The sequence below is a fragment of the Myxocyprinus asiaticus genome, chromosome 29, assembly GCF_019703515.2.
Source record: "Myxocyprinus asiaticus isolate MX2 ecotype Aquarium Trade chromosome 29, UBuf_Myxa_2, whole genome shotgun sequence".
Lineage (NCBI taxonomy): Eukaryota > Metazoa > Chordata > Actinopteri > Cypriniformes > Catostomidae > Myxocyprinus > Myxocyprinus asiaticus.
Window position 1 is genome coordinate 24,466,790 of NC_059372.1, and position 12,340 is coordinate 24,479,129.

General features: G+C 34.3%; 1 protein-coding gene across 3 annotated transcripts in view; it reads right to left on the reverse strand.

The window, feature by feature from the left end:
- Positions 1–1,888: 1,888 nt before the first annotated feature.
- Positions 1,889–12,340, reverse strand: part of LOC127419685 (solute carrier family 2, facilitated glucose transporter member 1-like) — a 55,448-nt gene continuing 44,996 nt past the window's right edge. For all 3 annotated transcript variants that reach the window (XM_051661291.1, XM_051661293.1, XM_051661292.1), the window contains 8 exons: positions 7,188–7,348; positions 6,858–7,098; positions 6,583–6,745; positions 6,179–6,366; positions 5,036–5,140; positions 4,562–4,663; positions 4,054–4,257; positions 1,889–3,766 (listed from right to left, as the gene is read on the reverse strand). In XM_051661291.1, the coding sequence (XP_051517251.1) occupies positions 3,578–3,766; positions 4,054–4,257; positions 4,562–4,663; positions 5,036–5,140; positions 6,179–6,366; positions 6,583–6,745; positions 6,858–7,098; positions 7,188–7,348 (1,353 nt within the window). In that variant the 3' untranslated portion in view covers positions 1,889–3,577. The remainder of the gene's footprint in view (positions 3,767–4,053; positions 4,258–4,561; positions 4,664–5,035; positions 5,141–6,178; positions 6,367–6,582; positions 6,746–6,857; positions 7,099–7,187; positions 7,349–12,340) is intronic.

A 12,340-nucleotide genomic window follows, 5' to 3' on the forward strand; every position in this document is an offset into this window, starting at 1 on the left:
CGGTTCAGTTTAGGTTTAAGGTTTAGGGTAGGGCGGTTGGTTTTATTGATTTAAATCTCGATAGAACATTAACTTTAAAAACCTCATCTGTTTGGGAGAACATTTCACTCGCTTTTAGCACCACACAGTGGACATTTCCCTTCGGAACTGCCCTGAGACGTGTGACGACGTTATGCCACAGTCATGCAATGTTCGTTGCATGGGAGAAGACACTCACGAATTGTGATCTCAGAGTACCCAGCCCCTTGAGACATAGAGATCATTTCAAATGAAGTCTTGAAGAAAGTTAGTAAAGTTGTTGGTTTTGTGAATTGTTTTCTGAGGTTTGCTACCCAACCTTGCTGTTTAGCAGATAAAATTCATAATTAATATTTACTCAGATTCCATTATTTTTATTATAATTATCATAGCTGGTTTTATAGTTGTTATTATTCCAATTAATAGTTTCCAAAAATCAGCAAATAGGGAGTAGAAATTCATAGATATTATTTAAATATGAAGTCAAGTGTAGAAATAAATGACATGTACACATTTAATTACAAAGGCCTTTTGTTATATATACACTACCAGTCAAAAGTTTTGAAACACTTACTCATTCTTTATTATAATTTTCTTTTTTTCTTTTTTTCATTTTAGAATAATAGTAAAGTCATCAAAACTATGGAATAACATCAATGGAACTATGGGAATTATGTTGTGACTATAAAAATCCAAAATAAATCAAAACTGTGTTATATTTTAGCATCTTCAAAGTAGTCACCCTTTGCCTAGAATTTGCAGACATGTACTCTTGACATTTTCTCAACCAACTTCTTGAGGTATCACTCTGGGATGCTTTTTAAACAGTATTGAAGGAGTTCCCATCTATGTTGGGCACTTATTGGCTGCTTTTCTTTATTATTTGGTCCAAGTCATCAATTTCAAAAACTTTTTTTTTTTTTTTTTATATAAAATTTTTGTTTTATAATGAAATAAATTAATATGGTGGCACAATTATATTTTTGTCTACAAAACTAATTTCCAACATTTAAGCATATGCCTTCAGATCAAAAGATTTTTAAGATCATGAGAAACATTTCAGTCAAGTGTTTCAAAACTTTTGACCGGTAGTGTCTGTGTGTGTGTGTATATATATATATATAGTATGTGTGTATATATATATATATATATATATATATATATATATATATATATATATATTTGCAACGTGAATGATCATTTTTGACTGCATAACTGTCCAATCTGTAGAAGTAGTAGGCGTTTAGAATAAAGTTTAGGACAAACACCATCAGTGTTTCTCACTTCATACTCATAGTTTTGAATGAATACATCACATTCAGTATGGTCTAATCACAAATATTTCAACGTATCCAAAGCTCAAATCAGATCCAAAATTCCACCTCTGCAGATGGTCGGAACTCCACACAACCATTGTGATACACTGTATTTGAAATTACTGACCTCTGGTCTGTCATCTGTCATTTGTCGGATGCAGTGAAAAGGCGGCTTCAGACCAGTAAGACAAAAGAAAATGATCTCCAAAAATGTAATGAGTACATTTCAAGTTTAAATAAAATTGTAAAGAGTAAAAATTACTATTTGTTTTCTTTGGCAATGTAATTAAGTAAAATTACAAGTATTCAGTACATATCACAAAAAATAATACTTATGCATAATACTTAAGTATTTTTACTCAATTACTTTACACCCCTGCCTATATTCTATCATTACTATCATAGCAGATAGCTAAAACTACCTTAGAGAGAAATACTGCCATCTTCTGGTGTTGGGAATAATTGTTACTTCATTTGTTTTTAATTTTATGCAAATGTAGACATTTGTGCAACACATTAATCAGACAAAACCAAAACAAAATACAGTTATCCTCTTTGATTTTATTTCCAACTATAAATTTATTATTTAGTAAAAATATAATTACTCTCAAACAATGGCATGTCTTGGCACATTTTTTGGATTTCTAATGTAATTTCTGTGACATACTGAGCAAAAACATAGAGATCTCATAGGAATTTTTAGTGAAAAAATCAAAATACTGATCTATAAAATTATGCTTTAGCAAAACTGAATCTATTTACAGTTTTCCTGTAGTCTTCCTGTTTTTATGTTATGTTAAGTGAAAACAATATAGCACATTAACCCTCATAGACAGAAGATACATATTTTTACTCAAGAAGTGTATTTGTAGATGTAATAGATGTAAATCTAATTCATAATGCCTAGGAATGTATGGAATAAATAAACAGGAATACGTAAACAATTATTGCACTTTTGCAAAATTAACAATATACTAAATACTCAAAAACATTATGCACAAAATAAAATTAATTAAGCATTTTGAATAAACAAATCAAAAAATATCAAATGTATATATTATTTATAATATAACAATGACATTAGTTGAGTTAATTTAACGGAGCTTGGTCCAGTTTGAAAGTATAATAAACCTCATACGCATTTTACACTCTAGTCCACACTTTTAAAAGAAAGGAGTTCTGCTGGCATAGCTATATAAATTGTATAGCTTATTTTGAGCTTGTATTTCTTGTGTTAGTTAATCTTGACATAATCCTTGATAAGGTTTAAGTATCAATTCAAATATTGTATACCATAATCTGACAGCATAATGCAAAAATATGCAATTCTGTCATCATGTTTGATCTAACTTTAGTAGACATATCATAACTCACAAGAGACTCATCATGTGTTGACTGGACAATAAAAATTGGTTAGTGCACACCAAACAAAAAATAAACATCCCTAAAATGAATTGCACAAACTGAATCATTCAAATACATGATCTAGAAGTTCACAAATCCTGTATATAATATACTCAAATTCATATGCATGTGAACATGCAGAAAAGAACAAAAAAGTGAGTGATTATTTTTATAAGTAAACTATTTGCATTTCATAATGTGAGCAAAAAAGGAGGCCTTTTTATGCTACTGTTTGTCTACCCCGCTGGGGAGAAATACTTTTTCTGTATCTGAACTGAGACTGTGGGTGTGTTTGGAATGGAATACTAAAATACTCATACTCTATGCTACACTGCATAAACTGTATACTGCATGTTAATTTTTAATAGTATTCAAAATAGAAAATAACAAAAATGAACAATTCAAATTGTAATATGGTACATTGATGTCCCATGACTCTCTGCGTGGCATGTTTACATCAGTAAGAGGTGTCGTGATATGATCTAAGAAATACACTTGGACATTTTGCAGTGTTTAATACAATTTTGTGTGTAAATTTTATAACTTTTGGAAGACCAATTAGGCACTCCTTTTTAATATTGCTTTGAGGAATACAGTATCTCTCTATAGAGTGTGCCCTGGTTTAATACTGAACATTTTGACAAATGTAATAATTAGTAAGTCATATACTGTAGATATTCAGTGCATTCAGAAAATGTGCATACAGTGCACAGTAAACATACTGCATAGCCTACTGCATTCCTAGTTGGCGTAATATTGTAATATGCCATTTTGAACATACCCACCATCCTACAGCTGACGACAGTCACTGGGTTAGTCTATACCATAAATGTATGTGCTCAGAGCTGGGAGTCTGCCCCTAGTGTGTTGAGATCATCTCGGGTATATTTCTCTGCCCCAGAGCGGAAGCTTGCCGAGATCTCATCAAATGTCCGGCCCTTGGTTTCCGGAACCTTGAAGTAGGTGAAGACGAAGAAGATCAGCAGAAGGACAGTGAAGATGATGAAAACGTACGGGCCCATCAGTTGCTATCAAGGGAAGAATGAGATGACAAAACAGTGAGCATTTGAAGTAATGTGAAAACAACAAGAAAAGTCAAGTCAGTTTTATTTATGTAGCACATACAGTACATATGGTTTCAAAGTAGATTTACAGAAAATCATGCCTTTATGTCTTAAATGTTTAAAAACCCCATTGAGCAGCTTTATAGAAAATCATGCTTTATTGTCTTTATGCCCCCAGTGAGCAAGCCAAAGGTGAATGTGGTAAGAAACAAACTCTCCAAAAGATTATAATCTTGTTCATGTTTCCATACCTCAACATACTGGAAGCACATTCCCACCAAGAAGTTGGCGAACCAATTGGAGAAACCAGCTACAGCAATGGCAGAGGGTCGGGGGCCTTGACTAAAGAGTTCTGCCACAATGAACCATGGGATGGGGCCTGGTCCAATCTCGAAGAATGCCACAAAACTGAAGATGGCTACAATGCTGACATAGGACATCCATTTCACTTGTTCCTGAAATGATTTAGAGAGACAGTGTTAAATATTAGCGAATATACACCTTAAACATAACAGTGTACAACCAAAGCACTACACAAAAGTTGCGACCTGAATTGTTACCTTAAGGATATATTTCTACTTGATCAAACCCTTCACAATTACTTAGTGTGTAACCTAATGAAGTTAGGTTGATTCAGTCACATTATGAATCAATCCAGTTAATTTAGATGTTACCACATGAGGCACATTTTCTAGGATACCTGACAAAACATTTTATGATGTAATGGAAATACTGTACATTACTTTAAAATATACATACTAGTAGGGCCATAGCTATAGTCATGAGAACAGAAGAAACTGCCATTCCCATCAGCCCAATGAGATGAAGTGATCTTCGGCCAGCCCGCTCCACTATGAACAACTAAATTAAAAGGGGACAGAAGCGTACCATTTATCAACCAACTGACCAACCAAAACACAGTCACTAGTCTCAGATTAAAATCAGTCTTTGATGGTGAAGTGTATTTGACATTTTTTTTGTCCCACCAGCAGCACCAAATTTAATTGCAATCTGTTTGTTTGAGCAACCCAACTGGGACCCAGTGGCATGAGTTTGGGGCAGGACTACCTGTTTGAATGAATAATGGAGGACTGGGGAAACTTCTGTTTAAAACTTCTGAAAACTCTTCAGTTCCATTTAGTGCCATTTGGTCGTGCAGAAATAACACACTTCACCTTTAAAATACTGGCATCAAAAAATAACATATTCACTGGGAATACTTAAATAACTTACTGATACTACTGTGAATGCTGTGTTCACAACTCCAGCACCAATAGTGGCATATACAGGCTCGGACACTCCTGCATTTTCAAATATTCTAGTAGAATAATAAAACACCTGAAAAACACAATTACACTCACTGAGTTTGCAAATCACTGTCTACAGTATGTGTAAACATGGCAAGCATTATCATGCCTTAATACACATAATGGTAATTTTTAATTCATCATTTTACTGTAGTTTGTATTTCTAAGACACTAAGCATTAAAAGTTATAAATAAAAGGATGGATGGATGATAGATAGAAGGAAGGAAGCATGAATGGATGGATGGAAGGAAGCCTGAATGGATAGATGGATGAATATCTGAAAGAACGTATGTATGAATGGATGGATGGATGGAAGGAAGGAAGCATGAATGGTTGGAGGAATGGATGGATGGATGGAAGGAAGCCTGAATGGATAGATGGATGGATGGATGGATGGAATGAAGGAAACCTGAATGGATAGATGGATGGATGGATGGAATGAAGGAAACCTGAATGGATGGATGGAATGAAGGAAACCTGAATGGATGGATGGATGAAAGAATAAGTGGATGGAAGAATAAATAGATGGATGGATGGATGGAAGAATATATGGAATAATAGATGTATGTATGGATGGATGGATGAATGAAAGAATAAGTCAATGGAAGAATAAATAGATGGATGGATGGATGGATGGATGGTTGGATGGATGGATGCATTGATGAAAGAATAAGTCAATGGAAGAATAAATAGATGGATGGATGGATGAATGGATGAATAGATGGATGGATGGATGGAAGGAAGCCTGAATGGATAGATGGATGGAATGAAGGAAACCTGAATGGATGGATGGATGGGTAGATGGATGGATAGATGGATGGATGGAAGAATATATGGAAGAATAGATGGATGGATGGATGGATGGATGGGTGGATGAAAGAATAATTTGATGGAAGAATAAATGGATGGATAGATGATGGATGGTGGATGGAAGGAAGGAAGCATGAATGGATAGATGATGGATGGATGGAAGAATATATGTAAGATTATATGGATGGATGGCTGGAGGGAAGCACTGATGGAAACATGGATCAAAAGACCACTAGATAAATAAACAGGAAAGCTCACAGCATTGATGCCAGACAACTGCTGGGAGAGCTGCAGCATGATAGCAATGAAGATGGGCTGGCGGTAAAGCTGGGAGCGGAACAGCTCAGGGATGGTGACTGTCTTCTCCCTCATCATCTGCCTGCTTTCCTCTTGCATCTCCTGCATGTCCGCATCCACATCTTCAGTTCCACGTAGCTTCTTAAGCTCTGGAAGTTAGTTATAGGTAGTTAGGCTGATTATAAGGCATGTGAACAACTCGCTGTAGGACTAGTCTTAAAGGGTTACCAGGCACCATTCATTTTCATTGCATCGTTTTTTTCCAGAAAATGAAAGTAAATGGTGACTGAGGCTGTCATTTTGGGGTAAACTTTCCCTTTAATATTTGAGTCTTAAAACATTCAGAGTTTGAATATCTAACTCACCACTCTTGGCTTTGGCCTCTTCGTTCTGGTTTATCAGGAGGTAGCGAGGGCTCTCAGGGCAGAATGGCAGTACGGCACACTGAAGTACGGCTGGGATAAAGGTAAAGCCCAGCAGGAAGGGCCACATTGTGGAGTTTCCCATAATTTCTTTAATGCCGAAGACCTACAGAACAAGGCAGGAAAAAACAGCTAAAACATTCGTTCTATCTAAATAATAAGAGAGTTCAAATGATTGGTAAAGGTGTTCTCAAAATGAAGGGAATATATTAATTCACCTGTGCCATGAGGATGCCAATCACAATGCCAAGTTGATGAAGAGTGCCCAGTGCTCCACGTAATGAAGTTGGGGCAATTTCTCCTACATACATTGGTACAAAGCCTGTGGACAGGCCAGAGTAAACGCCCACAATGAAACGTCCGATTATAAGCATCTCCCAGGATGCAGCCAGCTTGGAGAAGCCCATTAAAGCAGCAGCGATGAAGGCCAGAACATTAACAATGAGCATTGAATTCCTCCTGTTAAAAGATTAACAAAGGAGAAAGACACATAACTTTGGCATAAAAGCAGTGTTTACTTGTAAATTCTAAATGGTTTGTCAATTTACCTTCCAAAACGGTTTACAAAGAGCCCAACTGAGAAGGATCCGAAGATCCCTCCTACAGAGAAAATGGCCACTGAAATGGACCAGAGTGTAGTAAGAGTGCCTGGCAGTATGTACTCTCCATATCTGTCATTCCATGTCTCATTGTAGAAGCCCTCAATGATCTACAAGAGAAAATTACAATAATATTACTTTTAGTATGAGAATAATTAAACATATATGTTCATATACAGTATGTAGAATTGCCATAGTACATTACTATGTGGATTAAAGCTAGTCAAAAAGCAGTAATTTATTGTACCTATTAAATCGCAGTCAGTAATTTTACAGCATCTTTGCATTAAGAATTTTTTGAGAATATTTAAATTAAGAATTGCATATGAGAATAATTGTGTGTGTGTATATACACTAATGGTCAAAAAATTGTGAAACTCTTACTCATTCTTTATTATAATTTTGTTTTTTTCTTTTTTTCATTTTAGAATAGTAGTAAAGTCATCAAAACTATGGAATAACATCAATGGAACTTTGGGAATTATGTTGTGACTATAAAAATCCAAAATAAATCAAAACTGTGTTATATTTTAGCATCTTCAAAGTAGTCACCCTTTGCCTAGATTTTGCAGACATGTACTCTTGACATTTTCTCAACCAACTTCTTGAGGTATCACCCTGGGATGCTTTTTAAACAGTATTGAAGGAGTTCCCATCTATGTTGGGCACTTATTGGCTGCTTTTCTTTATTATTTGGTCCAAGTCATCAATTTCAAAACAATTTTTTTTTTAATTTTAGTTTTATAATGAAATAAATTAATATGGTGGCACAATTATATTTTTGTCTACAAAACTAATTTCAAACATGTAAGCATACGCCTTCAGATCAAAAGATTTTTAAGATCATGAGAAACATTTCAGTCAAGTGTTTCAAAAGTTTTGACCGGTAGTGTGTATATAATTATTCTCATATGCAATCCTTAATTTAACATTTTAAAAAAAATTCTCAATGAAAAATGCTGTAAAATTACTGAACGCAATTTAATAGGTACAGTAAATTACTGCTTTTTGACTAGCTTTAATTCACAGAGTAATGTACTACGGTAATTCTACATTACAGTCAGTAGAGGGAGCAGAATTCCATCCTAAATTCAGAAGCTGCTTGATTATGCTTTATTAAGTTAATCAACAAATATACAAAACTTCAAACACAGGCTTATGATCTAGACCAAGGCTTATTATTGTCAACAGTTTCCTCCTCAATAAATATGTAACAAGGATGAGCATCAATATCTTTCAAAAACTCAATAGCAAACTTTAGGCTATTGAGGATCTCCACAAGGTCACATGATGGTTTATTTGGTTTGTAGTTGTACTACATTCCTTTTTTACAACATCATACAATAAATGTTATTCCCTAAAAAGTGCTCACCGGCAAAATAATCTTAAACTGTACGTCACAGCAATGATGTCGTCACTGGCTCCTTGACTTTTGACATTCTCTCTTTATCCTGTTACACTAGAGTTACCTCTGGAACATGATTTCTGCTCTATATATAGAGTTCTCTCAAGCACCACATACAGTGCCTCGCAAAAGTATTCAGACCCCTGACCAATTATCTCATATTACTGAGTTACAAATGGTGCAGTGAAATTTCATTCTGTTTGATATTTTATTTTAAAACACTGGAACTCCAATTCAATTATTGTTAGGCAGGGTTGGGGAGTAAAGAAATACATGTAACGGGATTATGTATTTAAAATACAAAATATAAGTAACTGTATTCCACTACAGTTACAATTTAAATCATTGGTATTTAGAATACAAATATTTTGATTACTGAACAGATTTCTTTGCATTTTATTGTCATTTGTTTCATTTAATATTTAGTCCTTTCAGATGGAAAACATTTATACATATAAATGATGCGATCCAAAGTGCATTTGAACAGCGGTGAAACACTTTCTTATGATGAGCAGACAGAGAAGTCATTTGTAAAAGTAATTTGAAGTAAGTTTGGAGCAGAAGAAATAGAAATAAACCTTGTGTAAATTGTCAGCTTTACGCTAAGCTAAAATGATATTTCTAGCCATTTTACATGCACATGTTATCAGGCACGATCATATTTTTTATCAAGAAAATTCACATTAGATCATAATTTCTTTTTTTCTAGTAAGACCTTTGATATTAGGGCAAAAATCATATTCATGATAATAATTTTTGTGTTGTTTTCCTGTAAAAATATCTAAAAATCCTTAAAACAAGATCAATTTGATTAATCTTGTTTTAGAAACAACACTGCATAAGATATTTAGGTTTTTCAGAGAATGTATTTTTAACATGTGTATATTGTCTTACTGTACTGGCAGAGTTTTTATAGTCAAAACAAAAAAATCTACCAGTGCTGAAGAAGTAATCCAAAGTATTTAGAATATGTTACTGACCTTGAGTAATCTAACGGAATATGTTACAAATTACATTTTAGAGCATGTATTCTGTAATCTGTAGTGGAATACATTTCAAAAGTAACCCTCCCAACCCTGTTGTTAGGTGACATTGGTTTTATGTTGGGAAATATTAAAAACAAACTGAAATATCTTGCTTGCATAAGTATTCAACCCCTGTGCTATGGAAGCTGCCAGGTTACACCACTGAAAGAAATTGCCCTAATGAGGACACAGTTACTTTATCATTGGCATCCACCTTTGAATCATTAAAGTTGCAATCACATTTTCTGGACAAAAAACCCATTGTTGAAGGATCATTGGTCAGGCTGTGAATCTGAAGGAAAATGAAGACCAAAGAGCATTCCACAGAAGTTAGAGATAAAGTAATATAAATGCATAGATTAGGGAAAGGGTACAAAATAATATCCAAATGTTTGGATATCCCAGTGAGCACAGTTGGATCAATAATCAGGAAGTGGAAGCTGAACCACACCACCCAGGCACTGCCAAGAAAAGGCCATCCCTCAAAACTCAGTGCTCTAACAAAAAGGAGACTTGTGAAAGAAGCCACAGAGAGGCCAACAATCACTTTGAAGGAGCTACAGAGTTCAGTGGCTGGGAGTGGAGAAATGGTGCACCAGTCAACCATATCAAGAGCACTTCTCTAACGCTGGCCTGTATGGGAGGGTGGCAAGAAAGAAGCCGTTACTCAAAAAGTACCATCTGAAAGCATGTCTGGAGTTTTCCAGAAAGCATGTGAGTGACCCAGCTGCGATGTGGAAGAAGGTTTTGTGGTCAGATGAGACCAAGATAGAACTTCTTGGCCAAAATTCAAAGCGCTAACACTTCCTATGCCTCAAGACATACCATCCCTACAGTGAAGTATGGTGGTGGCAGCATCATGCTGTGGGGATGCTTCTCATCAGTAGGGACTGGGCATCTTATTAGAATTGAAGGAAGAATGGATGGAGCAAAATATAGGGAAATACTGCAAGAGAACCTGCTTCAGTCCGCAAAAAAACTGAAGCTTGGGAAGAAATTCACCATTTAGCATGACAAAGATCCCAAGCACAAGGCCAAAGCAACATTGGAGTGGCTCAAGAGCAAAAATATAAATGTCCTACAGTGGCCCAGTCCAAGTCCTGATCTCAATCCTATTGAGAATCTGTGGCACTATTTGAAAATTGCAGTCCACCAGCATCACCCAACCAACCGAGAAGAATGGGCTAAAATCACTTCATCACTGTGTGCAAAGCTGGTACATATGTACCCCAAAAGACTTAAAGCAGTTATTGCAGCAAAAGGTAGCTCAACCAAATATTAATGTGTGGGGGTTGAATACTTATGCAAGCAAGATATTTCTGTTTTTATTTTTCATAAAATATTTCCCAACAAAAAAACAATGTTACCTTACAATAATTGATTCTGAGTTTCAGTGTTTTAAAATAAAATATCAATCAGAATTAAATTTCAGTGTACCATTTGTAATTCAGTAATATGAGAGAATTGGTCAGGGGTCTGAATACATTTGCAAGGCACTGTATATGTAGAAATTACCCAGAACTCTCAGGTTAAGTGGTTTGTGTCTGACCATTGTGAAAGCCATTCATTACATTGTACTTACATATATACAGAATAGATTTTAAAGTATAAAGAATATAGTATACAGTATTTTATTTATTTTTTATTCTATATACAGTATACAGAAATCTGATATATTGCCATATATGGGAGGGTTACTTTTGAAATGTATTCCACTACAGATTACAGAATACATGCTGTGAAATATAATTTGTAACATATTCCATAAAATTACTCAAGGTTAGTAACGTAATCTAAATACTTTGGATTACATCTTCAGCACTGGTAGATTTTTTCACTTGTTTTGACAATAAAAAATTTGCCAATACAGTAATTAAAAATACATATGTTAAAAATACATACTCTGAAAAATATATTACGCAGTGTTTCTTCTAAAGCAAGATAAAGCAAACTGGTCACGTTTTAAGGATTCTCATCAAGAATAAGATTTTTGTCCTAATGTGAAAGGTCTTACTAAAAAGAAAAAAATATAGTCTAACGTTTATTTTCTTGATAAAAAAAATACCACCATACTTGTAAAATGGCTAGAAAGAGCATATTATATTAGCATAAAGATACATGTTCACATGACAATTTACACAAGGTTTATTTCTATTTCTTCTGCTCCAAACTTACTTCAAACGTACTTCTCTGTCTGCTCGTATGAATGTAACACATCATAAGAAAGTGTTTCACCGCTGTTCAAATGCACTTTGGATCGCATCATTTATATGGATAAATGTTTTCCATCTGAATAGACTAAATATTAAATTAAACAAATGACAATAAAATGCAAAGTAATCTCTTCAGTAATTAAAATACATTTTGAATGTAACTGTATTCTGATTACCAACGATTTAAATGGTAACTGTAGTGGAATATAGTTTCTAATATTTTGTAATTTAAATGCGTAATCCCGTTACATGTATTCCGTTACTCCACAACCCTGCATACATATAACATTATAGTTCACATCTTTGGGCTGATATGCATATATTCACATTTTACTATTATTAGGGAAAATATATATGTCACATCTATGATAATGCCTATTTTTGTAGTATTTTGAAAAAGATGTTACATAAATGTACAAGTATGTGACTTTTTTTTTTTTTTTTACATATGTAACCATA